Below are 26,533 nucleotides of genomic sequence, written 5' to 3' on the forward strand. Positions count from 1 at the left end.
CGGGCGCTGCACAGACACAGCGAGAGACAGTCCCTGCCCCAGCTGGGATCAGGGCCCCGTTGTGCCGGGCGCGGCACAGACACAGCGAGAGACAGTCCCTGCCCCAGCTGAGATCAGGGCCCCGTTGTGCCGGGCGCTGCACAGACACAGCGAGAGACAGTCCCTGCCCCAGCTGGGATCAGGGCCCCGTTGTGCCGGGCGCTGCACAGACACAGCGAGAGACAGACCCTGCCCCAGCTGGGATCAGGGCCCCGTTGTGCCGGGCGCTGCACAGACACAGCGAGAGACAGTCCCTGCCCCAGCTGAGATCAGGGCCCCGTTGTGCCGGGCGCTGCACAGACACAGCGAGAGACAGTCCCTGTCCCAGCTGGGACCAGGGCCCCGTTGTGCCGGGCGCTGCACAGACACAGCGAGAGACAGTCCCTGTCCCAGCTGAGATCAGGGCCCCGTTGTGCCGGGTGCTGCACAGACACAGCGAGAGACAGTCCCTGTCCCAGCTGAGATCAGGGCCCTGTTGTGCCAGGCGCTGCACAGACACAGCGAGAGACAGTCCCTGCCCCAGCTGAGATCAGGGCCCCGTTGTGCCAGGCGCTGCACAGACACAGCGAGAGACAGTCCCTGCCCCAGCTGAGATCAGGGCCCCGTTGTGCTGGGCGCTGCACAGACACAGCGAGAGACAGTCCCTGCCCCAGCTGAGATCAGGGCCCCGTTGTGCCGGGCGCGGCACAGACACAGCGAGAGACAGTCCCTGTCCCAGCTGAGATCAGGGCCCCGTTGTGCCGGGCGCTGCACAGACACAGCGAGAGACAGTCCCTGCCCCAGCTGAGATCAGGGCCCCGTTGTGCCAGGCGCTGCACAGACACAGCGAGAGACAGTCCCTGCCCCAGCTGAGATCAGGGCCCCGTTGTGCCGGGCGCTGCACAGACACAGCGAGAGACAGTCCCTGCCCCAGCTGAGATCAGGGCCCCGTTGTGCCAGGCGCTGCACAGACACAGCGAGAGACAGTCCCTGCCCCAGCTGAGATCAGGGCCCCGTTGTGCCGGGCGCTGCACAGACACAGCGAGAGACAGTCCCTGTCCCAGCTGAGATCAGGGCCCCGTTGTGCCGGGTGCTGCACAGACACAGCGAGAGACAGTCCCTGCCCCAGCTGAGATCAGGGCCCCGTTGTGCCGGGCGCTGCACAGACACAGCGAGAGACAGTCCCTGCCCCAGCTGGGATCAGGGCCCCGTTGTGCCGGGCGCGGCACAGACACAGCGAGAGACAGTCCCTGCCCCAGCTGAGATCAGGGCCCCGTTGTGCCGGGCGCTGCACAGACACAGCGAGAGACAGTCCCTGCCCCAGCTGGGATCAGGGCCCCGTTGTGCCGGGCGCTGCACAGACACAGCGAGAGACAGTCCCTGCCCCAGCTGAGATCAGGGCCCCGTTGTGCCGGGCGCTGCACAGACACAGCGAGAGACAGTCCCTGCCCCAGCTGAGATCAGGGCCCCGTTGTGCCGGGCGCGGCACAGACACAGCGAGAGACAGTCCCTGCCCCAGCTGAGATCAGGGCCCCGTTGTGCCGGGCGCGGCACAGACACAGCGAAAGACAGTCCCTGTCCCAGCTGAGATCAGGGCCCCGTTGTGCCGGGCGCTGCACAGACACAGCGAGAGACAGTCCCTGTCCCAGCTGAGATCAGGGCCCCGTTGTGCCGGGCGCTGCACAGACACAGCGAGAGACAGTCCCTACCCCGGCTGAGATCAGGGCCCCGTTGTGCCGGGCGCTGCACAGACACAGCGAGAGACAGTCCCTGCCCCAGCTGAGATCAGGGCCCCGTTGTGCCGGGCGCTGCACAGACACAGCGAGAGACAGTCCCTGTCCCAGCTGGGACCAGGGCCCCGTTGTGCCGGGCGCTGCACAGACACAGCGAGAGACAGTCCCTGTCCCAGCTGAGATCAGGGCCCCGTTGTGCCGGGTGCTGCACAGACACAGCGAGAGACAGTCCCTGTCCCAGCTGAGATCAGGGCCCTGTTGTGCCAGGCGCTGCACAGACACAGCGAGAGACAGTCCCTGCCCCAGCTGAGATCAGGGCCCCGTTGTGCCAGGCGCTGCACAGACACAGCGAGAGACAGTCCCTGCCCCAGCTGAGATCAGGGCCCCGTTGTGCTGGGCGCTGCACAGACACAGCGAGAGACAGTCCCTGCCCCAGCTGAGATCAGGGCCCCGTTGTGCCGGGCGCGGCACAGACACAGCGAGAGACAGTCCCTGTCCCAGCTGAGATCAGGGCCCCGTTGTGCCGGGCGCTGCAGAGACACAGCGAGAGACAGTCCCTACCCCGGCTGAGATCAGGGCCCCGTTGTGCCGGGCGCTGCACAGACACAGCGAGAGACAGTCCCTGTCCCAGCTGGGACCAGGGCCCCGTTGTGCCGGGCGCTGCACAGACACAGCGAGAGACAGTCCCTGTCCCAGCTGGGACCAGGGCCCCGTTGTGCCGGGCGCTGCACAGACACAGCGAGAGACAGTCCCTGTCCCAGCTGAGATCAGGGCCCCGTTGTGCCGGGTGCTGCACAGACACAGCGAGAGACAGTCCCTGTCCCAGCTGAGATCAGGGCCCTGTTGTGCCAGGCGCTGCACAGACACAGCGAGAGACAGTCCCTGCCCCAGCTGAGATCAGGGCCCCGTTGTGCCAGGCGCTGCACAGACACAGCGAGAGACAGTCCCTGCCCCAGCTGAGATCAGGGCCCCGTTGTGCTGGGCGCTGCACAGACACAGCGAGAGACAGTCCCTGCCCCAGCTGAGATCAGGGCCCCGTTGTGCCGGGCGCGGCACCGACACAGCGAGAGACAGTTCCTGTCCCAGCTGAGATCAGGGCCCCGTTGTGCCGGGCGCTGCACAGACACAGCGAGAGACAGTCCCTACCCCGGCTGAGATCAGGGCCCCGTTGTGCCGGGCGCTGCACAGACACAGCGAGAGACAGTCCCTGTCCCAGCTGGGACCAGGGCCCCGTTGTGCCGGGCGCTGCACAGACACAGCGAGAGACAGTCCCTGTCCCAGCTGAGATCAGGGCCCCGTTGTGCCGGGTGCTGCACAGACACAGCGAGAGACAGTCCCTGTCCCAGCTGAGATCAGGGCCCTGTTGTGCCAGGCGCTGCACAGACACAGCGAGAGACAGTCCCTGCCCCAGCTGAGATCAGGGCCCCGTTGTGCCAGGCGCTGCACAGACACAGCGAGAGACAGTCCCTGCCCCAGCTGAGATTAGGGCCCCGTTGTGCCGGGCGCTGCACAGACACAGCGAGAGACAGTCCCTGCCCCAGCTGAGATCAGGGCCCCGTTGTGCCGGGCGCTGCACAGACACAGCGAGAGACAGTCCCTGCCCCAGCTGGGATCAGGGCCCCGTTGTGCCGGGCGCGGCACAGACACAGCGAGAGACAGTCCCTGCCCCAGCTGAGATCAGGGCCCCGTTGTGCCGGGCGCTGCACAGACACAGCGAGAGACAGTCCCTGCCCCAGCTGGGATCAGGGCCCCGTTGTGCCGGGCGCTGCACAGACACAGCGAGAGACAGTCCCTGCCCCAGCTGAGATCAGGGCCCCGTTGTGCCGGGCGCTGCACAGACACAGCGAGAGACAGTCCCTGCCCCAGCTGAGATCAGGGCCCCGTTGTGCCGGGCGCTGCACAGACACAGCGAGAGACAGTCCCTGCCCCAGCTGGGATCAGGGCCCCGTTGTGCCGGGCGCGGCACAGACACAGCGAGAGACAGTCCCTGCCCCAGCTGAGATCAGGGCCCCGTTGTGCCGGGCGCTGCACAGACACAGCGAGAGACAGTCCCTGCCCCAGCTGGGATCAGGGCCCCGTTGTGCCGGGCGCTGCACAGACACAGCGAGAGACAGACCCTGCCCCAGCTGGGATCAGGGCCCCGTTGTGCCGGGCGCTGCACAGACACAGCGAGAGACAGTCCCTGCCCCAGCTGAGATCAGGGCCCCGTTGTGCCGGGTGCTGCACAGACACAGCGAGAGACAGTCCCTGCCCCAGCTGAGATCAGGGCCCCGTTGTGCCGGGCGCGGCACAGACACAGCGAGAGACAGTCCCTGTCCCAGCTGAGATCAGGGCCCCGTTGTGCCGGGCGCTGCACAGACACAGCGAGAGACAGTCCCTACCCCGGCTGAGATCAGGGCCCCGTTGTGCCGGGCGCTGCACAGACACAGCGAGAGACAGTCCCTGTCCCAGCTGGGACCAGGGCCCCGTTGTGCCGGGCGCTGCACAGACACAGCGAGAGACAGTCCCTGTCCCAGCTGAGATCAGGGCCCCGTTGTGCCGGGTGCTGCACAGACACAGCGAGAGACAGTCCCTGTCCCAGCTGAGATCAGGGCCCTGTTGTGCCAGGCGCTGCACAGACACAGCGAGAGACAGTCCCTGCCCCAGCTGAGATCAGGGCCCCGTTGTGCCAGGCGCTGCACAGACACAGCGAGAGACAGTCCCTGCCCCAGCTGAGATCAGGGCCCCGTTGTGCCGGGCGCTGCACAGACACAGCGAGAGACAGTCCCTGCCCCAGCTGGGATCAGGGCCCCGTTGTGCCGGGCGCGGCACAGACACAGCGAGAGACAGTCCCTGCCCCAGCTGAGATCAGGGCCCCGTTGTGCCGGGCGCTGCACAGACACAGCGAGAGACAGTCCCTGCCCCAGCTGGGATCAGGGCCCCGTTGTGCCGGGCGCTGCACAGACACAGCGAGAGACAGACCCTGCCCCAGCTGGGATCAGGGCCCCGTTGTGCCGGGCGCTGCACAGACACAGCGAGAGACAGTCCCTGCCCCAGCTGAGATCAGGGCCCCGTTGTGCCGGGCGCTGCACAGACACAGCGAGAGACAGTCCCTGTCCCAGCTGGGACCAGGGCCCCGTTGTGCCGGGCGCTGCACAGACACAGCGAGAGACAGTCCCTGTCCCAGCTGAGATCAGGGCCCCGTTGTGCCGGGTGCTGCACAGACACAGCGAGAGACAGTCCCTGTCCCAGCTGAGATCAGGGCCCTGTTGTGCCAGGCGCTGCACAGACACAGCGAGAGACAGTCCCTGCCCCAGCTGAGATCAGGGCCCCGTTGTGCCAGGCGCTGCACAGACACAGCGAGAGACAGTCCCTGCCCCAGCTGAGATCAGGGCCCCGTTGTGCTGGGCGCTGCACAGACACAGCGAGAGACAGTCCCTGCCCCAGCTGAGATCAGGGCCCCGTTGTGCCGGGCGCGGCACAGACACAGCGAGAGACAGTCCCTGTCCCAGCTGAGATCAGGGCCCCGTTGTGCCGGGCGCTGCACAGACACAGCGAGAGACAGTCCCTACCCCGGCTGAGATCAGGGCCCCGTTGTGCCGGGCGCTGCACAGACACAGCGAGAGACAGTCCCTGTCCCAGCTGGGACCAGGGCCCCGTTGTGCCGGGCGCTGCACAGACACAGCGAGAGACAGTCCCTGTCCCAGCTGAGATCAGGGCCCCGTTGTGCCGGGTGCTGCACAGACACAGCGAGAGACAGTCCCTGTCCCAGCTGAGATCAGGGCCCTGTTGTGCCAGGCGCTGCACAGACACAGCGAGAGACAGTCCCTGCCCCAGCTGAGATCAGGGCCCCGTTGTGCCAGGCGCTGCACAGACACAGCGAGAGACAGTCCCTGCCCCAGCTGAGATCAGGGCCCCGTTGTGCTGGGCGCTGCACAGACACAGCGAGAGACAGTCCCTGCCCCAGCTGAGATCAGGGCCCCGTTGTGCCGGGCGCGGCACCGACACAGCGAGAGACAGTTCCTGTCCCAGCTGAGATCAGGGCCCCGTTGTGCCGGGCGCTGCACAGACACAGCGAGAGACAGTCCCTACCCCGGCTGAGATCAGGGCCCCGTTGTGCCGGGCGCTGCACAGACACAGCGAGAGACAGTCCCTGTCCCAGCTGGGACCAGGGCCCCGTTGTGCCGGGCGCTGCACAGACACAGCGAGAGACAGTCCCTGTCCCAGCTGAGATCAGGGCCCCGTTGTGCCGGGTGCTGCACAGACACAGCGAGAGACAGTCCCTGTCCCAGCTGAGATCAGGGCCCTGTTGTGCCAGGCGCTGCACAGACACAGCGAGAGACAGTCCCTGCCCCAGCTGAGATCAGGGCCCCGTTGTGCCAGGCGCTGCACAGACACAGCGAGAGACAGTCCCTGCCCCAGCTGAGATCAGGGCCCCGTTGTGCCAGGCGCTGCACAGACACAGCGAGAGACAGACCCTGCCCAGCTGAGATCAGGGCCCCGTTGTGCCGGGCGCTGCACAGACACAGCGAGAGACAGTCCCTGCCCCAGCTGAGATCAGGGCCCCGTTGTGCCGGGCGCTGCACAGACACAGCGAGAGACAGTCCCTGCCCCAGCTGAGATCAGGGCCCCGTTGTGCCGGGCGCGGCACAGACACAGCGAGAGACAGTCCCTGTCCCAGCTGAGATCAGGGCCCCGTTGTGCCGGGCGCTGCACAGACACAGCGAGAGACAGTCCCTACCCCGGCTGAGATCAGGGCCCCGTTGTGCCGGGCGCTGCACAGACACAGCGAGAGACAGTCCCTGTCCCAGCTGGGACCAGGGCCCCGTTGTGCCGGGCGCTGCACAGACACAGCGAGAGACAGTCCCTGCCCCAGCTGGGACCAGGGCCCCGTTGTGCCGGGCGCTGCACAGACACAGCGAGAGACAGTCCCTGTCCCAGCTGAGATCAGGGCCCCGTTGTGCCGGGTGCTGCACAGACACAGCGAGAGACAGTCCCTGTCCCAGCTGAGATCAGGGCCCTGTTGTGCCAGGCGCTGCACAGACACAGCGAGAGACAGTCCCTGCCCCAGCTGAGATCAGGGCCCCGTTGTGCTGGGCGCTGCACAGACACACCGAGAGACAGTCCCTGCCCCAGCTGAGATCAGGGCCCCGTTGTGCCGGGCGCGGCACCGACACAGCGAGAGACAGTTCCTGTCCCAGCTGAGATCAGGGCCCCGTTGTGCCGGGCGCTGCACAGACACAGCGAGAGACAGTCCCTACCCCGGCTGAGATCAGGGCCCCGTTGTGCCGGGCGCTGCACAGACACAGCGAGAGACAGTCCCTGTCCCAGCTGGGACCAGGGCCCCGTTGTGCCGGGCGCTGCACAGACACAGCGAGAGACAGTCCCTGTCCCAGCTGAGATCAGGGCCCCGTTGTGCCGGGTGCTGCACAGACACAGCGAGAGACAGTCCCTGCCCCAGCTGAGATCAGGGCCCTGTTTTGCCAGGCGCTGCACAGACACAGCGAGAGACAGTCCCTGCCCCAGCTGAGATCAGGGCCCCGTTGTGCCAGGCGCTGCACAGACACAGCGAGAGACAGTCCCTGCCCCAGCTGAGATCAGGGCCCCGTTGTGCCGGGCGCTGCACAGACACAGCGAGAGACAGTCCCTGCCCCAGCTGAGATCAGGGCCCCGTTGTGCCGGGCGCTGCACAGACACAGCGAGAGACAGTCCCTGCCCCAGCTGGGATCATGGCCCCGTTGTGCCGGGCGCGGCACAGACACAGCGAGAGACAGTCCCTGCCCCAGCTGAGATCAGGGCCCCGTTGTGCCGGGCGCTGCACAGACACAGCGAGAGACAGTCCCTGTCCCAGCTGAGATCAGGGCCCCGTTGTGCCGGGTGCTGCACAGACACAGCGAGAGACAGTCCCTGCCCCAGCTGAGATCAGGGCCCCGTTGTGCCGGGCGCTGCACAGACACAGCGAGAGACAGTCCCTGCCCCAGCTGAGATCAGGGCCCCGTTGTGCCGGGCGCTGCACAGACACAGCGAGAGACAGTCCCTGCCCCAGCTGAGATCAGGGCCCCGTTGTGCCGGGCGCGGCACAGACACAGCGAGAGACAGTCCCTGCCCCAGGTGAGATCAGGTCCCCGTCGTGCCGGGCGCTGCACAGACACAGCGAGAGACAGTCCCTGCCCCAGCTGAGATCAGGGCCCCGTTGTGCCGGGCGCTGCACAGACACAGCGAGAGACAGACCCTGCCCCAGCTGGGATCAGGGCCCCGTTGTGCCGGGCGCTGCACAGACACAGCGAGAGACAGTCCCTGCCCCGGCTGAGATCAGGGCCCCGTTGTGCCGGGCGCTGCACAGACACAGCGAGAGACAGTCCCTGTCCCAGCTGGGACCAGGGCCCCGTTGTGCCGGGCGCTGCACAGACACAGCGAGAGACAGTCCCTGTCCCAGCTGAGATCAGGGCCCCGTTGTGCCGGGTGCTGCACAGACACAGCGAGAGACAGTCCCTGTCCCAGCTGAGATCAGGGCCCTGTTGTGCCAGGCGCTGCACAGACACAGCGAGAGACAGTCCCTGCCCCAGCTGAGATCAGGGCCCCGTTGTGCCAGGCGCTGCACAGACACAGCGAGAGACAGTCCCTGCCCCAGCTGAGATCAGGGCCCCGTTGTGCTGGGCGCTGCAGAGACACAGCGAGAGACAGTCCCTGCCCCAGCTGAGATCAGGGCCCCGTTGTGCCGGGCGCGGCACAGACACAGCGAGAGACAGTCCCTGTCCCAGCTGAGATCAGGGCCCCGTTGTGCCGGGCGCTGCACAGACACAGCGAGAGACAGTCCCTACCCCGGCTGAGATCAGGGCCCCGTTGTGCCGGGCGCTGCACAGACACAGCGAGAGACAGTCCCTGTCCCAGCTGGGACCAGGGCCCCGTTGTGCCGGGCGCTGCACAGACACAGCGAGAGACAGTCCCTGTCCCAGCTGAGATCAGGGCCCCGTTGTGCCGGGTGCTGCACAGACACAGCGAGAGACAGTCCCTGTCCCAGCTGAGATCAGGGCCCTGTTGTGCCAGGCGCTGCACAGACACAGCGAGAGACAGTCCCTGCCCCAGCTGAGATCAGGGCCCCGTTGTGCCAGGCGCTGCACAGACACAGCGAGAGACAGTCCCTGCCCCAGCTGAGATCAGGGCCCCGTTGTGCCGGGCGCTGCACAGACACAGCGAGAGACAGTCCCTGCCCCAGCTGGGATCAGGGCCCCGTTGTGCCGGGCGCGGCACAGACACAGCGAGAGACAGTCCCTGCCCCAGCTGAGATCAGGGCCCCGTTGTGCCGGGCGCTGCACAGACACAGCGAGAGACAGTCCCTGCCCCAGCTGGGATCAGGGCCCCGTTGTGCCGGGCGCTGCACAGACACAGCGAGAGACAGTCCCTGTCCCAGCTGGGATCAGGGCCCCGTTGTGCCGGGCGCTGCACAGACACAGCGAGAGACAGTCCCTGCCCCAGCTGAGATCAGGGCCCCGTTGTGCCGGGCGCTGCACAGACACAGCGAGAGACAGTCCCTGTCCCAGCTGGGACCAGGGCCCCGTTGTGCCGGGCGCTGCACAGACACAGCGAGAGACAGTCCCTCTCCCAGCTGAGATCAGGGCCCCGTTGTGCCGGGTGCTGCACAGACACAGCGAGAGACAGTCCCTGTCCCAGCTGAGATCAGGGCCCTGTTGTGCCAGGCGCTGCACAGACACAGCGAGAGACAGTCCCTGCCCCAGCTGAGATCAGGGCCCCGTTGTGCCAGGCGCTGCACAGACACAGCGAGAGACAGTCCCTGCCCCAGCTGAGATCAGGGCCCCGTTGTGCTGGGCGCTGCACAGACACAGCGAGAGACAGTCCCTGCCCCAGCTGAGATCAGGGCCCCGTTGTGCCGGGCGCGGCACAGACACAGCGAGAGACAGTCCCTGTCCCAGCTGAGATCAGGGCCCCGTTGTGCCGGGCGCTGCACAGACACAGCGAGAGACAGTCCCTGCCCCAGCTGAGATCAGGGCCCCGTTGTGCCAGGCGCTGCACAGACACAGCGAGAGACAGTCCCTGCCCCAGCTGAGATCAGGGCCCCGTTGTGCCGGGCGCTGCACAGACACAGCGAGAGACAGTCCCTGCCCCAGCTGAGATCAGGGCCCCGTTGTGCCAGGCGCTGCACAGACACAGCGAGAGACAGTCCCTGCCCCAGCTGAGATCAGGGCCCCGTTGTGCCGGGCGCTGCACAGACACAGCGAGAGACAGTCCCTGTCCCAGCTGAGATCAGGGCCCCGTTGTGCCGGGTGCTGCACAGACACAGCGAGAGACAGTCCCTGCCCCAGCTGAGATCAGGGCCCCGTTGTGCCGGGCGCTGCACAGACACAGCGAGAGACAGTCCCTGCCCCAGCTGGGATCAGGGCCCCGTTGTGCCGGGCGCGGCACAGACACAGCGAGAGACAGTCCCTGCCCCAGCTGAGATCAGGGCCCCGTTGTGCCGGGCGCTGCACAGACACAGCGAGAGACAGTCCCTGCCCCAGCTGGGATCAGGGCCCCGTTGTGCCGGGCGCTGCACAGACACAGCGAGAGACAGTCCCTGCCCCAGCTGAGATCAGGGCCCCGTTGTGCCGGGCGCTGCACAGACACAGCGAGAGACAGTCCCTGCCCCAGCTGAGATCAGGGCCCCGTTGTGCCGGGCGCGGCACAGACACAGCGAGAGACAGTCCCTGCCCCAGCTGAGATCAGGGCCCCGTTGTGCCGGCCAGTGGGGAGGGAGGAACAGGGGGCAGCAAGGAGGGGGGATGCGGTAGTGGAGATGGGAGTGGGGGGCAGTGGGGAGAAAGGAACAGGCTCTGCTCAGCTCCTTCACACCCTGAGTGGCCAGTCGCAAAAACGGAGAGTTTCACTATCTGTCGCTGCACCTGCACAGCCCCTCCCGCCTGGGAGACCTGCCCCCGGGTGCTGGCTGTAGCAACAAGGGTTTGTTTAAGGCTTGTTTGTCCTGGAGACGTTCCCACCGACTGTCCTGGCTTTCAACCTTCAAAACAGCCTCCTTCCCCAGGTTGTAGCAGGGGCTTTCGCAAGAGCGACAATTAACCCCGGTGGAGGTCTCCAGTCTCAAGCCCCTTACGTCCCCCTTGGCATCTTTCCCCGCTGAGCTAAAATCTCCGTAGGCTGCTCCCAGTGAGTCACCTCCTTAGAGCTCAAAGCTGTTTTGTCTGTGGTAAACCGAGGTGGGTGGGTGGGGGAGGAATGGAGCAGAGATGTGGTTAAGTGACAAGTCAGAATGGAAACCTGTTTGTGGTTCACTCACTGGGCTTGACACTCACTGCCTGTATTCCATCCAGAGGCAGAGAGAGAACATGGGGAGTTAAGAGTCTCAGAGAGGAAGAGAAACTAGGAAAGGGTGCAACAGGAAACCCACTGCTTCAGAAAAACTCAGCGTGACGTGATAAAGTTCCCCCGTGTGCTGCTGTCAGCACTTCCCATCCCCACAGCTCTGCCTAGGAAGAAGTCAGACGTGTTGCAAGCGAAGGGAGGGAGGGTTCTGTGCATGAGTGAGGGATGCACCATTCATAGGACCATCCCCCGGCTCCGTGTTTCGGGAGGGAGCCAGGCCGACCAGCTCTGGGCCCACGCCCGTCCCCAGCGCCCGGCTGCCCTGCGCCGGGGGACACTGGACGCTCCAGAGGTGCAGCCGGGGCTGAGCCGGACCTGGCTGCAGGGGGCAGGCAGAGCCCCTGTGGGGCCGTCACCCAGCTGGGAGCTGGCAGGGACCTGCAGGCGGCCGGTGTTGGACTTGCTAGGTCATCAGGCTGAGGCCAAACACTAAGCTCCTCCCCCAGCGGGGGTCAGGCTCCGCCCCTTGGGGGGTCATGCGGTAGATTTCTTCTCCGATCTCAGAAGAGGCCTGGGGCGCGATGAAGTCTGAGATTCCGGCTCTCGTGCCTCCGCAAGAGGCGCTGAGCTGCCGATGCCCGTGCAAGCGCGGTGGGTTGGGGCGCTTGTTCCCAACAGGGAACATGTGGCCATATTCCTGTCACTCGCTTTGGGCAAGCGGTGTCGGGTCACAGCTGGATGGCAAACATCTGGAACCGTCAGTTCTGCTCGGGGCATGAGCCAGGGGATTTGTGTGCAGGTTCTTTGCAACACCTCTTGGCTCCTCCCCCAGATAACAGCCTCCTTTCACAAGCTGCTTCCTATGGCCCCTCTGTCAGGTCCCCTCCTGGCTGTGAGCCCCAGGTGGGTGCTTAGCTCCTAGTCCTGCCCTCCCGAGCCGGACCCAGGGGGGGTCCCATCTCGGTGCTGAGATGGTTCTGTCTGGCCTGGTTCTCCCCATTCCACTGGCTGGGTGTTGCCTTGGTTCTCCTTGGACCACTGGCCAGGTACAACGTTGCCCACACTCAGAGCTGGGGTGTCGCTTCAGGGCTGAGCTCGGCTGCAGCTGAGTCCGTGTCTGTTCCAGCCGTGACCCCAGCAACTCTGCTGCTGGCTGGGGACAGAACAGGCTCCTTCCCCCGCTGCTGGGCTCAGCGTGGGCTCCAGGGGAGCTATGGCCCTGTGACCCCAGCTAGGCTCTGGCCTAGGGCTGGTTTGAGACTAGAATGGAGGGAGGGGAGGAAGAAGCATTTGCTGCTCTGGCGGCTTCCCCCGCTCTAGGAAACTTGGGCATTGTGGGTAACGTCTCTGAGCCGCACCGGCAGCTGCGTCCATTCCCATTGAGGGGTGAATGTTCCCAGACAAGACCCCTAGGGGAGGGCAAACAGACGGCAAACAGTAATAGAAATGTAGCCGTGTTAGTCTGGTGTAGGTGAAGCAAAAGCAAACAGGACAAACAGACAGCAAACAGGAGCTGCTGGTGGGCGAGATACTGTGTATCTGGCTCCCCACAATTAACACCGCTTGACAAAGTTTCCTCCTGCAGAAAAAGCCGACCGGGCCAGGCTCAGAGTCACCCAGCCCCTGGGCTTGGCTGTCTGTCACTCAGGCAAGTCCAACCAAAGCAGAGGTTCCCTTTGTGCTCGCCGTGGGCCCTGGGCAGCCTGGTCCAGCCGTAGGGCCGCGTGCTCTGGCCACATCCCCACCCTATGCTGGGGCGGTTGTGCTGGCGTCGAGTCTCTGCTGCGGCCGCTCGGTGCCGACGAGTGAGAGCTCCCCTCTCACCCCCAGGACACCCCCCGCTGGGTGACACAGCAGCCCTGTCAGCAGGGGATGCTCCGCCACCCTCCCTGCGCTGCCCACTGCGCTTGGTGGGACGGACGTCGCTCAGCAGGACCCCGTCAGCGTCAGCCCGAGCAACGTACCTTCTGCTGAAGCGAGGGGCGTCTCTGTCACAGATCCGCAGAGGGGACAAGTTCTGAGACATCCCCATTGAGTTAATTTACCCGCATCGGTCAGTATCGCACCCAGGCCTTGCATAGGCGTGAGGTTGCAAATGTGTTACAAGGGTAGAATGGTGTCTTTTGTGATCCCTACTGTCCTATGCTTCTGGTTGCTGTGTTCATGTCAATCCTAAGCTACGCTACGTCTCTATGACCCAATAAACCTTCTGTTCTACTTGCTGGCTGAGAGTCACATCTGGCTGCGGATGGGGGTGCAGGGTCAGAGACTCCCCAATGCGCCATGATGCTCTCAAAAGCCAGATCTGAACCTGTGCAAGGCACAAGCTCCAGCTTCTGACCAATGGGGGTGAGGGAGGAATTGGTCCCTGGGGCTGGCTATTCCCTCTCTTCCCAGCACAGGGGTGTCCTGCCCCTCCCGAAGAAACAGCTGGTGCTGGCTGCAGTTGGAAATGGGAGTTGGAGATGGGAGGCTCCCACCAGGTTTGTTCAGGTGGCCTCTCTGCTGCTGTCACAGGCCCTGCTGGGACTGTCTGTGTCACTGCTGCTCCCCCGTCCCTGCCCTGCTGGGGTGTGCAGAGGCTTCCTGGGGCATCTCACTAGGGCCGCAAGCAGGAAGACCCCTGCACCTCCCCTCCCCCTGCCCCGGCTTGGCTGTCAGATTGAACAATAACAACTTCTTGTAACTATTTGCATGGGGCAGGGATCAGTCCTTGGTGTCGGCCACGGGGGCGCCGACCGAGCCGTAGCAGCGCAGGGATTGGCCACCCAGCGCCCGGCTCTCCCTACGTGGGGGGCGACCAGCCCACCCCTCCTTAGGCCCTGGCTGGACTCCCGGGGCCCTTGAGTGATGGGGAAAAACGAGACCCACGGAATCTGCCAGCCCCGAGCCTGGGACCCGGGAAACCAGCGACTCGGCACCCGCAAGACCCTCCCCTTCAGACTCCCCCAGGGTTGTGGGGGGCACATCCAGGCAGGGGGCTGAGTGCAGATGAGGGAGGGGAGCTTGGCAGGTAGGCACTGTGTGTGATGGAGGCTGAGAGAGACAAAAAGGGGGGTCAGTGGAGTAGGCAGACGGGGACACGAGTGGGCCCCGATTTCGGGTGAGCAATGACAGCAGGGTCGGGCAGGGGGTAGTTGGAGCCACCTCTCCCCCCTCTGGCCTCCTGGGGGGGGTAACATGCTCTGGCCCGCGGCCCTGGGAAAATAAAGGGGTGAGGAAAAATGCCCCCCCTGCACTGCCCCCCAGTTGGCAGCCAGCTGGGGAGTGGGCTTGGGGTGGGGGTCTTGCCCAGCTCCCGGGGCAGTGGAGGTCAGGGGCTACTCCCTCCCAGCCCCCCATAAATGCCGCCCGTGGGAGGCGAGGAGGGAAGCGGGTGGAATCCAAGGCGGAGTTTTGTAGCTTGTTTTCTGTTTCACTACCCCCGGGCTACCCTCCACCGGGCTGCTCTGTGCAGGGCGGAGCCAGGTCCGGAGAGGGGCAGACCCAGGGCTGCGTCCCAGCCCTGCAAACCTTCCGCACCCGGAATTAACCCCTTCGCTGCTGCCTGCCCTTGCTCCCGGAAAATGAAAGTGAGCGGTGGGGGCCACGAGCTTTCGGCGAATGCCGGCGGGAGCCGCCCGCAGCCGGCCTGGGTATAAAACAGCCGGGACTGAGCGGGAGGGGAGCAGTCCGGCTCCAGCGCAGCCTCCAGGCAGGACGAGCTCCGCGCAGGGCTCGCTGGCAGAGTTCTGGTGGCGCGACCGCGGGTACCAGCCCTAGGAGTGCACCGCTGCGCGGGCTGATGGCGCAGCGCTGATCCCCGCGGCCCCGAGCCGAGAATGGAAGGGGCGCACTTCTGCGCGGCCCCGAGCCGGAGCAGGGTCCTGCGGCGCAGCGAGCCCTAGTCCGCTTCCAGCTAGACGCGTTCGGGGGCTTCCGAGCCCTCGCGCAAGAACTCAGCAGCCTCCACAACAGGGCTACCGATGGGTGCATGCGGTAGGTAGCAGAATCCTCCTTCGCTGAGCCTCTCGCTAACTGCCTGCTTGCCAAAGGGTAGATCCTGTTGCATCCCTGACTAGTACCAACCTCTGTGTGGAGGAGGGAAGAGGGCAGACACCTGCAGGGGAGGGACCAGCACCAGAGGAGAGAGGCAGGGCAGGTGTGTAGAAAGAGGTGTTAGAAGAGGGGTAACTCACATGAGCAGAGTGGGGCTACTGGAGGAGTGGGCACAGGGGGGAGAGAAGGGCTGGTGGAGGGGGGGCAGGTCTCAGGAGGGCAGTGAGAAGGGCAGGAGTCAGGACAGCAGAGGAGGGTGAGGAGTTGGGGGTCAGCAGGCACCAGGGGAGCTGATGGAACAAGGAGAGGAGACCTGGCAGCAGAGACACAAGATAAAGGTTTAAAAATATTTATTAATAACTTGGTCTGCTGCCCACGGCCAGTTTGTTTGCGCCCCAAGGAGCAGTTTGGTTTATGTGAGGATCAACACGTGGCTGGCGAGTGGGAGCCAAAACAAAAAAGTAGTCAGTGGAATGATCTTCTGTTGCGATGTGTTTTAGTAGTTACATTCTTGGCCTGTCATTGCGCATGGAAAGTGCTGTCACATGGGTAGAAATCAGGTAAATATAGTGTTTTATTAATATCAGCAGAACTTGACTCAAATGGGGCCTGTGTGTTGTGTAGTCTTGCCTTGATCTTTGTATTCATGCCTGTCAGGGTGAGAGAAACTGTTTGTATATATTTGCTTGCTTATGCAACCACACTTAAGTTGAGCATATCAGTGTGGCCTCTGGGGCTTCCAAAGTTGAGTTGCCCTAGCTCATTCCTGACAGGTGTCTGTCTCACCTGGTCTGAAATATCTGCAGTTTAAGCCCATTGCTTCTCATCCTAACCTCAGAGGCCAAGCAGAACAATTTTTCTTCCCCCTCCTTATGATACTCTTTTAGATTCTTGAAAGCTGCTCTCACTTCCCGTTTTAGTCTTCTCTTTTTTCCAAGGTAAATATGGCCAATTCCTTCAGCCTTGCCTCATATCTCATGTTCTCTAGACCTTTCATCATTTGTGTTGATCTTCTCTGGACTTTCTCCAGTTTCTCCATGTTTCCTGAAATGTGGCGCCCAGAACTGGACATGATACTCCAGCTGGGGCCTAATGTAGATGGCTCATTCCCTGCCTAGGGGACGTGAGACTGGGCAGGTTAATTTCCAATCCTCCTGTTTATTTTCCTAAGCCAGGAGGGCACAGTAGTTCTGATGGGGGTTGGAGAGGGGATGGAAGCCAGATCCAAGATCAGTGGGCCCATTGAAAGGAGACTGGACCTGTGGATGCCTTGGGTATCAGCAGCAAGGGCCTGCTTTGAGAAGCCCCCTCTTTAGAGGTGAATGTGGCAGCATTGAGACACTACCCAAAAGCAGGCGCCACAGACACTAACTGCAGATGCATGGGACGGCTCTCACAGATCTTGCACATGTATAAGATGATAGATCTGCAGGAGGTGGGGCAGTGCTGTAGTGCGGGGGCCGGAGGGGTCAGTTGCCCTTGGGAGAAAAATAATATAAAACTTAGTTAAAAATACATGTCACACATTTTTAAAAGGAATACCATATCTCCTGCCTTTTGTCTATTTTTGTCCCTTTAGGCCCCCAGTTAAAATTTTCAAAAGCACTTGAGTGACTAAAGTCATTTTTGAAAATTGGACTTGGAAATCTAAGCTCAGATTTTCAAAGGTAATTAATTTCTGTGAAAGTAGAAAGAATTATACTGTAAGAGAAAGATGAATTGTGCTGTAATAATTGAATGAGTTGAAGGAATTCGGTTTGTCTTTTAAGAGATCAACGTGCTAGCCAGGTGGGCCTGAGTTAACAGGAAAAGGAATATTAAGTATTCGGCAGAAAGCAATTTGAGATAACCAAGTAGATATGGACAGAAAATTGCTGTGTGCTTGATGTGGAAATGAAGATACTTGAGTAGCCTCACACTAATCATGTGAAGTTTTGCCCCTCCTTTTAATCCTGTTAACTTGACTTTCTTTTGACTGCATAAATCAAGGGGTTTGAACCTTGTATGGTGCTCACATTTTCTGGATGCATTTTAGCAGAGCTTTGCTGAATAAACAGAGCGGTCTGACAAATCTGTGAGTTCTGTCTGACTTTGACAGCTCCTAAAGAGACAGTTGCCAACTCGGATCTTCAAAGGTATCGATCTGATTTACACACCTTTGAAAATCTGGTCATAAGTGTCCTAGTCAGTTCTGAATGTGAGATGTAGGAGCCCAGTCCTAATTCCTTCAGGCTTCTTCTTTTTTTTTCTTTTTTTTTTTAAACTTGTAATTTGAACATTTATCTACACTAATTCCCCTCCTTTCTCTTTCACTATCCAATAAATGCATGGATCAAAATTATAGGTGCTTTGTGAATATGCTGACTTGAGAGTGGAAAGATTTCATATTGTCATGTATGATTCCTGGTAACCCATCTCAAATATGAAAAACTAGGTTGATACCTGTTCATATCAGGTAAACTGTTGAATTCAATTTACCATTTGCAGTATCTCATTGGGATGTTTAGTGGAGAAGATATTGGGTTGTTTTTATTTATTTATACTGTGGGCAAAGCATGGGCTCACAAGAATTCCTCCATTGTTTTACCATGAGTCTCAAAACATTTGGGCTACGTCTAGACTGGCATGATTTTCTGCAAATGCTTTTAACGGAAAAGTTTTCCGTTAAAAGCATTTGCGGAAAAGCGCATCTAGATTGGCACGGACGCTTTTCCACAAAAGCACTTTTTGCAGAAAAGCGTCATGCCAATCTAGACGCGCTTTTCTGCAAAAAAGCCCCGTTCGCCATTTTTGCAATTGGGGCTTTTTTGCGCAAAACAAATCTCAGCTGTCTACACTGGCCCTTTTGCACAAAAGCTTTGCGAAAAAGGGACTTTTGCCCGAACGGGAGCAGCATAGTATTTCCGCAAGAAGCACTGATTTCTTACAGTAGGAAGTCAGTGCTTTTGCAGAAATTCAAGCGGCCAGTGTAGACAGCTGGCAAGTTTTTTCCGCAAAAGCAGCACTCGAGGGGGTACAAGATGCAGCACTCGAGGGGGTACAAGATTCTCCTTTTGCAATGCTTTATGCTCCCCCGCACTGTTAGGGGAAAAGGCAAGCTATTATTTCATCCAGGGAGTGCAGGGGACTCAACACGAGCTCCCAGAGCGATGCCGTGGGGAAAACAGCAAACGGGGAACCATGAATGCATCCTCACTGGGAGCCATGAACAGAAGGCGGGTGATTTAATCTATGTATACGGCATCGGTGAGGCCAATACTGGAGTATTTGAGGTTATTAAAGCCAGGGGAAGCCATCACGGTGCATCTCAGTGACACATACCCAGAAAATCTCTAGATGGACACAGGAAGGGATTGGACTGGGCCTTATCCACTGTACCGGACACATGGTATGTTCTGATGGAGAAGCGCATGATTAAAATCACCCGGCTCGAGTGACGTTCTCTTTCTTCCTGGTAGGTGGAGACACAGCGGTCTGGGTGCAGTGTGTTCAACCGATGGCACGAGAGGATGCTGAAGCAGCAAGTGAGAGCAGTAAATTATTATTACTTTGATTTTAATGAAAAAAGAGCCTGCAATGTAATTGGCAGAGGGACAAAGAAATCCGAACAGGTTGCTTCTTTTTTTTGTTTGTTTCATGAGGGATAAAAGGAGCGTTCATTGCTCTCTGGTTCATTGTAATTTTTTTTACATTACTCATTTGGGTCTTTTGTACTCTGGATGACTCTATGGCCAACTGGAGATCTAGTGTAGAGCGAGGCTGAGAATATGAAATTCTGTGTGTGCCCTATCTCAGACTGTAGTAGGATGAGGGGGTCAGAGAAGAGCTAGGAGAAGGAGCAAGGGTCTGGGAAAACTCTCCAGTCAAGAGATCTTACAAGGGATTGTTACCTTGGGGAGGAAATGGGTACAGGGAACAGGACACTGGATGGGACACAGAAGGTAGATCCGTATCTCTGAGCACACGCACCACGGGGATGGTCAATGGCATGGAAAGATGGGAAATTCCAAATGGACCAGAGGAAACACATTTTCATGCACTGGGGAATTGGACTGTGGAACTCACTGCTAGTGGATATCAACTGGGGATGTTATGGCTGAGACCGTAGGAAAATGCACAGAGGGATTCAAATTAGTGTGGAGAATGGGATTAGCCAGAGCTGTTATGAGGTGAACCACAGTGTTGCCCAAGATGTTCTCTTCTTCCCAGCCCCTGGAGAGAAGGCAAATTTGTCAAATGCCCTGCCCTGTTCTGTAATCTACTTGCAGCCCTTAAAGCAGGCCAAGCATGGGCTGTGTGGGGTGGACATTGCAAGGGTTGGGGACTGCCACTCACCTTGGGATCTGGGGGTAGGGAGAGCATATCTGGGAGCTGGAGCTTAGAACACAGCACTGAGGCCTGCAGGGAGGGGAAGGGGAGATGCTTGACCATATGACCTGACCTTGAATGTCAGTTTCTGTGGTTTTCTGGCAGGAGGAGAGGCGAGGGAGTCAATGCTGTCTGCTCAGAGTAAAGGGAGAAGAGATGCAGGTAAATAATTGTAGTATGTATAATATGGTAGCCCCTACAGACAGAAGCTGCAGACAGTCCCTGCCCCAGCTGAGATCAGGGCCCCGTTGTGCCGGGCGCTGCACAGACACAGCGAGAGACAGTCCCTGCCCCAGCTGAGATCAGGGCCCCGTTGTGCCGGGCGCTGCACAGACACAGCGAGAGACAGTCCCTGCCCCAGCTGAGATCAGGGCCCCGTCGTGCCAGGCGCTGCACAGACACAGCGAGAGACAGACCCTGCCCCAGCTGAGATCAGGGCCCGTCGTGCCGGGCGCTGCACAGACACAGCGAGAGACAGACCCTGCCCCAGCTGAGATCAGGGCCCCGTTGTGCCGGGCGCTGCACAGACACAGCGAGAGACAGTCCCTGCCCCAGCTGGGATCAGGGTCCCGTGGTGCCGGGCGCTGCACAGACACAGCGAGAGACAGTCCCTGCCCCAGCTGGGATCAGGGTCCCGTTGTGCCAGGCGCTGCACAGACACAGCGAGAGACAGTCCCTGCCCCAGCTGGGATCAGAGTCCCGTTGTGCCGGGCGCTGCACAGACACAGCGAGAGACAGACCCTGTGTCCCCCTACAGGGGTTTGGAAATTTTGTCAGCCCCCCCCCCCCCCCCCCCGCCCCAGAGGGAATGAACAGAACAGGGACTCATCAATTGATTGATCCCCTGTCACTCATTCCCAGCTTCTAGCAAACAGGCTAGGGACACCATCCATCCCTGCCCATCCTGACTAATAGCCATCGATGGATTTATCTAGCTCTTTGTGAACCCTTTTACAGTCTTGAACTTCACAGCATCCTGTGGCAAGGAGTTCCGCAGGTTGACTGTGCACTGCATGAAGAAATGCATCCTTTTGTTTGTTTGAAACCTGCTGCCTAGAAATTTTATTAGGTGACCCCAGGGTTTTGTTGTGTGAGATGGGCGAGTAACACTTTTCTATTCACTTGATCCACACCCCACATGACTTTGTTTTTCACTTCCCCCTTTTTCATTGCTTTCTAAGCGGAACTGCCCTCGTCTTTTTACTCTCCTCTCCTCCAACTGGCCCTTCATCATCAAAGAGCTAGATTTATCCGCCATGGCAGGAAGTGCTTAGCAAATCCTGGCAACCTTCATGCACCAGACGCATTTGCTCTTGGAGTGTTTGCTGCTCGCCTTTCATGGCTGTATTTTATTTTGCAGGTGTCATCCTGGAGCACCTTAAAAAGAAGCGGATCCCCATTCTCGCTCTCCTTGTCATCACAATTTTGAGCATCACCATCATTGCGCTGGCAGGTGAGTGAAGGGCCCGGTCACCGACACGTCACTGCGGGCTGGTCCTAGTCCCATAATCACGGGTGCCCCCCTCGCGTTTCCCACGGCCTCCTCTCACCCTGCCTGACCATGGTCTGGCTCCTCCGTCCAAGCACGTTCCTCTTTTTTTTTTGAGGGGGAGAGGTGGAGTTTCTCTCCAGATGCTTTTCCTAATCGCACAGTGAGGCAGGGCTGTACATTCCCAGCAGTCACAGTCTACCCCACACCTGTTGCGCGGCACTCCTGAGAAATAAAGCTCGAGGCTGCTCCCATTCATTTAGGGGTCACCCAATGAAATGAACAGGCAGCAGGTTTAAAACAACACAAGGAAGCACCGCAGTGCACCATCTTCACGCAGTACACCATCAGCCTGTGGAACTCCTTGCTGGAGGATGTGAAGACTAGGACTTTAGGAAAGTTCAAAAAAGAGCTAGATCGATTCATGGAGGTTTCATCCATCAATGCGTATTAGCCAGGATGGGTAGCAATGGTGTCTCTGGTCTCTGTTTATCTGGAATTGGAGGAAAGGAGAGGGTTCACTTGATGATTCCTTGTTGTGGGGGCCACTGAATGTGTGCACCAGAGTTGTCTGGGGCTGGAGGCTTTGAATTATAAACCCAGCCATGAGATTGTGGCTCTGGCCCCTGCCAGGGAAATGCCATGACCAGGAGCCAATGAAAAATGATCCTGCTGCTGAGCCACCACCTGGAACTGCAGTGGAAGAGGCAGCAGGACATCAGTAGAAAGCAGCCAGATGCAGCCCATGGGCCGGGTCAAAGTGTTAGGCTAGTCAGATCCGGCCCCCGGGCCACATCTTGTCCAGGTGAATGGGATAGACTGGGATTGTGGCCAAAATGTTCTGCATTACAAGAACATTAAAACAGCCAGACCAGAGGTCCCTCCAGCCCAGTGTCCTGTCTGCCAACAGTGGCCCATGCCAGATGCCCCAGAGGGAGGGAACAGAACAGGTAATCCCCATGTGATCCCTCCCTTGTCACCCACCTCAAGAGAAACATTCCTACCCAGTCTGGCAAACAGCCATTGATGGCCCTAACCTCCATGAATCTATCTAGCTCTTTTTAAAATGTTGTTAAAGTCCTGGCTTTCACAACATCCTCTGGCAAGGAGTTCCACAAGTTGACTGTGCGCTGAGTGAAGAAGAACTTTCTTAGGTTTGTTTTAAACCTGCTGCCTCTTAATTTCATTTGGTGACCCCGTGTTCTTATATTGCGGTAACAAGTAAATAACTTTTCCTACACTGGTCATGATTTTATAGACCTTGATTCTATCCCCACTTAGTCTTCTCTTTTCTAAGCTGAGAAGAGTTGTTGTGTGCTGTCCGGGGTAAGTTAGAGGAACCCCAATGCTGCTCTACATTACACCAGGGGTAGGGCACTGAATGGCCTTGGACTAGAGGAATGTACAGCCAGCATCCCTTCGATATGTGCCAGACATCCATACAGCCCGATCGGCTAAGTGCCGGCATCTCTGCCCCTTAGTTAATGTGTCTGTGTATTGGCGGAATCACACTGCTCCTAACAATTTCCCCTGACCCAAACTGAAATCGTTTCAGGCTTTTTAGTTCGCAAAATATTTGATTTTCCCCCCTGACTCTGGAAGGAAAAAATTCTTCTTCCAGGGTGGTGGGAAAACCGTTTCCAGAATCTTCTGGTTAGTCTCCTGCCTTTTGCCCCTCCGCTTCAGTGGCTGCTTCGCAATGTTCCTGCCCATCTTTCCCATCCAGGTGAGGAATGATTTTTGTGATGTGCACTGACGTGCGTATTACAAATGTATTCCGCCCAGGGATGGTAGAAACCCACTGGGAAAGAGGAGAGGGAACGTTAGACGTGGTGGATTCTCCATCCCTGGCCATTTTGAAATCATGATAGGATATTGTTAAAGCTCTGCTCCAGGGATGAGTGTAGGACCGTGTACACTGGAGGTCAGGCTAGTGTGTCGCAGTGGCTCCATTCTGCCCTTGGAATCGATGTAAAACAACGCAGGCTGTAGACGCGGGGTCTTTGTGCCCTCCTGAGCAGGGATTCCCACGCAGACAGACCCCGGGGCTGGGTCCCTCTCTCACCGCTCTGCTACTTGCTTATTTTCAGCCAAGCAAACTTCCCCCTGCCCATCGTGCCTGCCCTCTGTGGCTGCCGCGTGCCCGGACGGCTGGGCTGGATTCCAAGGGAAATGCTTCTACTTCTCGGAGACGGAGGGGAACTGGAGCGTTAGCCAGAACCACTGCGCTTCCCTCAACGCCTCCCTGGCCACCGTGGATTCCCTGCCGGAGCTGGTAAGCAAGAGACGGGCACCTCCGTAGCCACAGATAAGGACGTGCCTGAGTTAGCGCCCCCTGCAGGCCTACAGCAGCCCCTGCCCTGAAACCCTAAAATCTATCCCTAACCCCTACCCTGCTAACTACAAGTCACTGTTTGTAAAATGGAATTCAGAGGCATTCTTAATTTCCCCCAAGATTTTCATTTTTAACCTAAAATGTTTCATGGGGGGGGGGGGAATTAACCCTAAAATCTCATTTTTTCAAAATGTTGGATTTCCCCCCCCCTTTTTTTTTTTGTTGCCTTTCCCCACCCCATCATTGCCCCCTGTAAAAAGGGAGGACGGGTTAACAAGGATGGGAAAGAGGTTCTGGAAAGTTGCCTTCAGTTATTTCCCAATCATTCAAATACAGGCTGGGGGTGGGGGAGGGCAGGACAAGAGGTTGGGGGGGGGGTGAGTGAGAATTAGGAGTAAGTGGGGCTCAGGATGGCGGGGGGCGGGGGTCGTATCCTGTGGGGCTTTCTCTCCCCCCCACTCTATCCCCTGGCTGCCAGAGGCATCATCACCAATTAACCTCTCCAGTTGCCAGAGGCCTTCCCCTCCTCTGGTGCTGCACCCAAGGACCGTGGGGGGGAAGAGGAACTGCTTCCTCAGCGAACTGGCAGGCAGGATGGCAAAGCCCCGCTGGACATTCCCTTGGGGGTGGGCTGCCCCCTAGTGGCCACTGCAGGAGAGCTCTCCCCTGTGGGTTGCTGCCCCCTGGTGGCCACTGCAGGAGCGCTCTCCCCTGTGGGTTGCTACCCCTAGTGGCCACTGCAGGAGAGCTCTCCCCTGTGGGTTGCTGCCCCCTAGTGGCCACTGCAGGAGAGCTCTCCCCTGTGGGTTGCTGCCCCCTAGTGGCCATTGCAGGAGAGCTCTCCCCTGTGGGTTGCTGCCCCCTAGTGGCCACTGCAGGAGAGCTCTCCCCTGTGGGTTGCTACCCCTAGTGGCCACTGCAGGAGAGCTCTCCCCTGTGGATTGCTGCCCCCTAGTGGCCACTGCAGGAGAGCTCTCCCCTGTGGGTTGCTACCCCTGGTGGCCGCTGCAGGAGAGCTCTCCCCTGTGGGTTGCTGCCCCCTAGTGGCCACTGCAGGAGAGCTCTCCCCTGTGGGTTGCTACCCCCTAGTGGCCACTGCAGGAGAGCTCTCCCCTGTGGGTTGCTACCCCCTAGTGGCCACTGCAGGAGAGCTCTCCCCTGTGGGTTGCTGCCCCCTAGTGGCCACTGCAGGAGAGCTCTCCCCTGTGGGTTGCTGCCCCCTAGTGGCCACTGCAGGGGCGCTCTCCCCTGTGGGTTGCTGCCCCCTAGTGGCCACTGCAGGAGAGCTCTCCCCTGTGGGTTGCTGCCCCCTAGTGGCCACTGCAGGAGAGCTCTCCCCTGTGGGTTGCTGCCCCCTAGTGGCCTCTCTCATATCGCATCCCTCCTAGCAGCAGCCCCTCCCTTTGCATGTTACGGAAAACAGCCCGTTTCCCGGGGCTGCCAGTTGTCCTGGCACAACCAGCCCCCGACCTTGCTTGCTGTGATACCGGTAAGGATATAATTTGTGCTTCACCCCCCACCTCCACAGGCTTTCATGCTGCGCTATAAAGGGATCCCTTTTTGCTGGATCGGCCTCCGGAGGGAACAAGACCAGGGCCAGCCGTGGAAATGGACCAACGGTACCATATTCAGCAACCTGTGCGTCCTTCGTCCTTATTGATGTTTTCATTGTTCGGCCACAACAGAGCCCTGGGTTGGGTGGGGAACAGACTGAAAGTTCAACTGCAGAATTTTAAAGGCCGGAGCCCCGGGGCTAGTCCTGGGGTGGTGGCACCTGCCAGAGATTTGTGAAGCTCTTTAGCAGAGGAGGACAGAGAGCCCTGCGGGGTTAATGTCACTGACCCAGGGGGACTGGTTGGAAAAATTCCAACTCGAAGTTTGCCCGGGTTGTGCCCCAAGCAAAATCTCCTGCAGGAAAAGGTCACTGGGGTGGGGTTTTCCATTGCAGAAATGGACTCCCAATCCTTATTTTTCACTCTACCCAGACGGAAACATTCTCGTTTGGGTTTGCCCAAAGGGCCTCCGCAGCACATCATGGGAACTGTGTTCCACGTCCTTCTGGCTCCATTTGGCCCTGGTGATTGGCCACGCCACATCTCCCAGGATGCATTGCAGTGGCTCACACATCCGTGTTTTTATGTGACGCTTCTGCGGTAGAGAGACACCGCCGTGCATCCTGGGAGATGTAGTCCAGCGGGGAATCAGGGCCTGTAGGAGACCACCGGGCTGGAGGAAGGAAAACTACAATTCCCACGATGCCTCAGACCCACCGTCACTAAGAAAAATACTTCATTTGGGGTGGTTCTAAATCGTTTTCGGGAGAGAATTCCTGTTGGGTCGGAAAAATTGTAAATAGTTCGACTCGTCCCCATTCAGGAGGAAAACCTGTTGAAACAAGGGATTTCCCTCAGGATGGAAATTCCCTTGGTCACCCACCCTCGTGCACACGGGTCTAGCCCTAAATCATTCCCAAGCGCACCCCCATCGCTCATGCACAATGGCACCTCCTCCCGCCCCCGGGGGAGTCACTATGGCTACTGGACGGGGTGGAAGACGGGGCAGTTTGGAGGGGGAGCAGCTCTGTAGGTGCGTTAGGGCCTTGCCAACCACAACTGGGCTCTGGTTCCCAGCAGGGAAGGGGTAAAAGGGGAGTCAGAGTCAGAGCTGTGCATGGACCACTGAACAGCCCTGGGTCAGCTGCCTCAGCCCCGCCCCTTCTATCTGAGGCCCCTCCCCTTCCACCTGAGGCCCCGCCCCTTTTGGGATTGCAGAGCCAGGCTCCCTTTCATCTTGCCCAGGGGCCTGGTGAGGCTGCCGGCTACCAGCTCTAGGCTCTGGATGTCCCAGGCCTCTGTGTGTGAATTCCAGTTCTGTTCGCCTGGGGTGAAGAAAGTCCGTACGTTAGGGGCCTGACCCCAGCAAGGGGGAGGAGCTACTGAAGCTATGGGACAAAATTGTCCCAAGGGATAAACTGGCCAGGGATGAATCCAGGGCTGGCAAATGAGCGGCAGGTTTCTGTCCTTCGGAAGGAGGGAGGTTCAGAGGCAGCCGCCCCCTGCAAGCAGGGGGGGCAAACAACTGAACGAGTGAGAGTGCACAGCCAGAGAGGGTTACAAACACAATGACATGCTACGGGGGCCATTTCCTCTCATTGTTCCCCTCTGTGTGCGGAACGAATTTTGTTACATGCACCGAGACAGGTGCAGTTGTGCACCACCAGTAGAAACATAAATTCAGTTACTTAGTTGGGCAGCGTTT

General features: G+C 59.5%; 1 protein-coding gene across 4 annotated transcripts in view; it reads left to right on the forward strand.

Moving 5' to 3' along the window:
- Nucleotides 1–26,533, forward strand: part of LOC142825917 (C-type lectin domain family 2 member D-like) — a 111,980-nt gene that overhangs the window by 81,995 nt on the left and 3,452 nt on the right. For 3 of the 4 annotated variants that reach the window (XM_075918082.1, XM_075918080.1, XM_075918081.1), the window contains exons 3-7: nucleotides 18,542–18,607; nucleotides 19,557–19,613; nucleotides 20,812–20,904; nucleotides 23,031–23,215; nucleotides 24,804–24,913. In XM_075918082.1, the coding sequence (XP_075774197.1) occupies nucleotides 18,580–18,607; nucleotides 19,557–19,613; nucleotides 20,812–20,904; nucleotides 23,031–23,215; nucleotides 24,804–24,913 (473 nt within the window). In that variant the 5' untranslated portion in view covers nucleotides 18,542–18,579. Of the gene's footprint in view, nucleotides 1–14,602; nucleotides 15,024–18,541; nucleotides 18,608–19,556; nucleotides 19,614–20,811; nucleotides 20,905–23,030; nucleotides 23,216–24,803; nucleotides 24,914–26,533 lie in introns of those variants that run through there. The other variant, XM_075918079.1, reaches the window with a different exon arrangement.

This window comes from Pelodiscus sinensis, unplaced genomic scaffold, assembly GCF_049634645.1.
Source record: "Pelodiscus sinensis isolate JC-2024 unplaced genomic scaffold, ASM4963464v1 ctg68, whole genome shotgun sequence".
Taxonomy (NCBI): Eukaryota; Metazoa; Chordata; order Testudines; family Trionychidae; genus Pelodiscus; species Pelodiscus sinensis.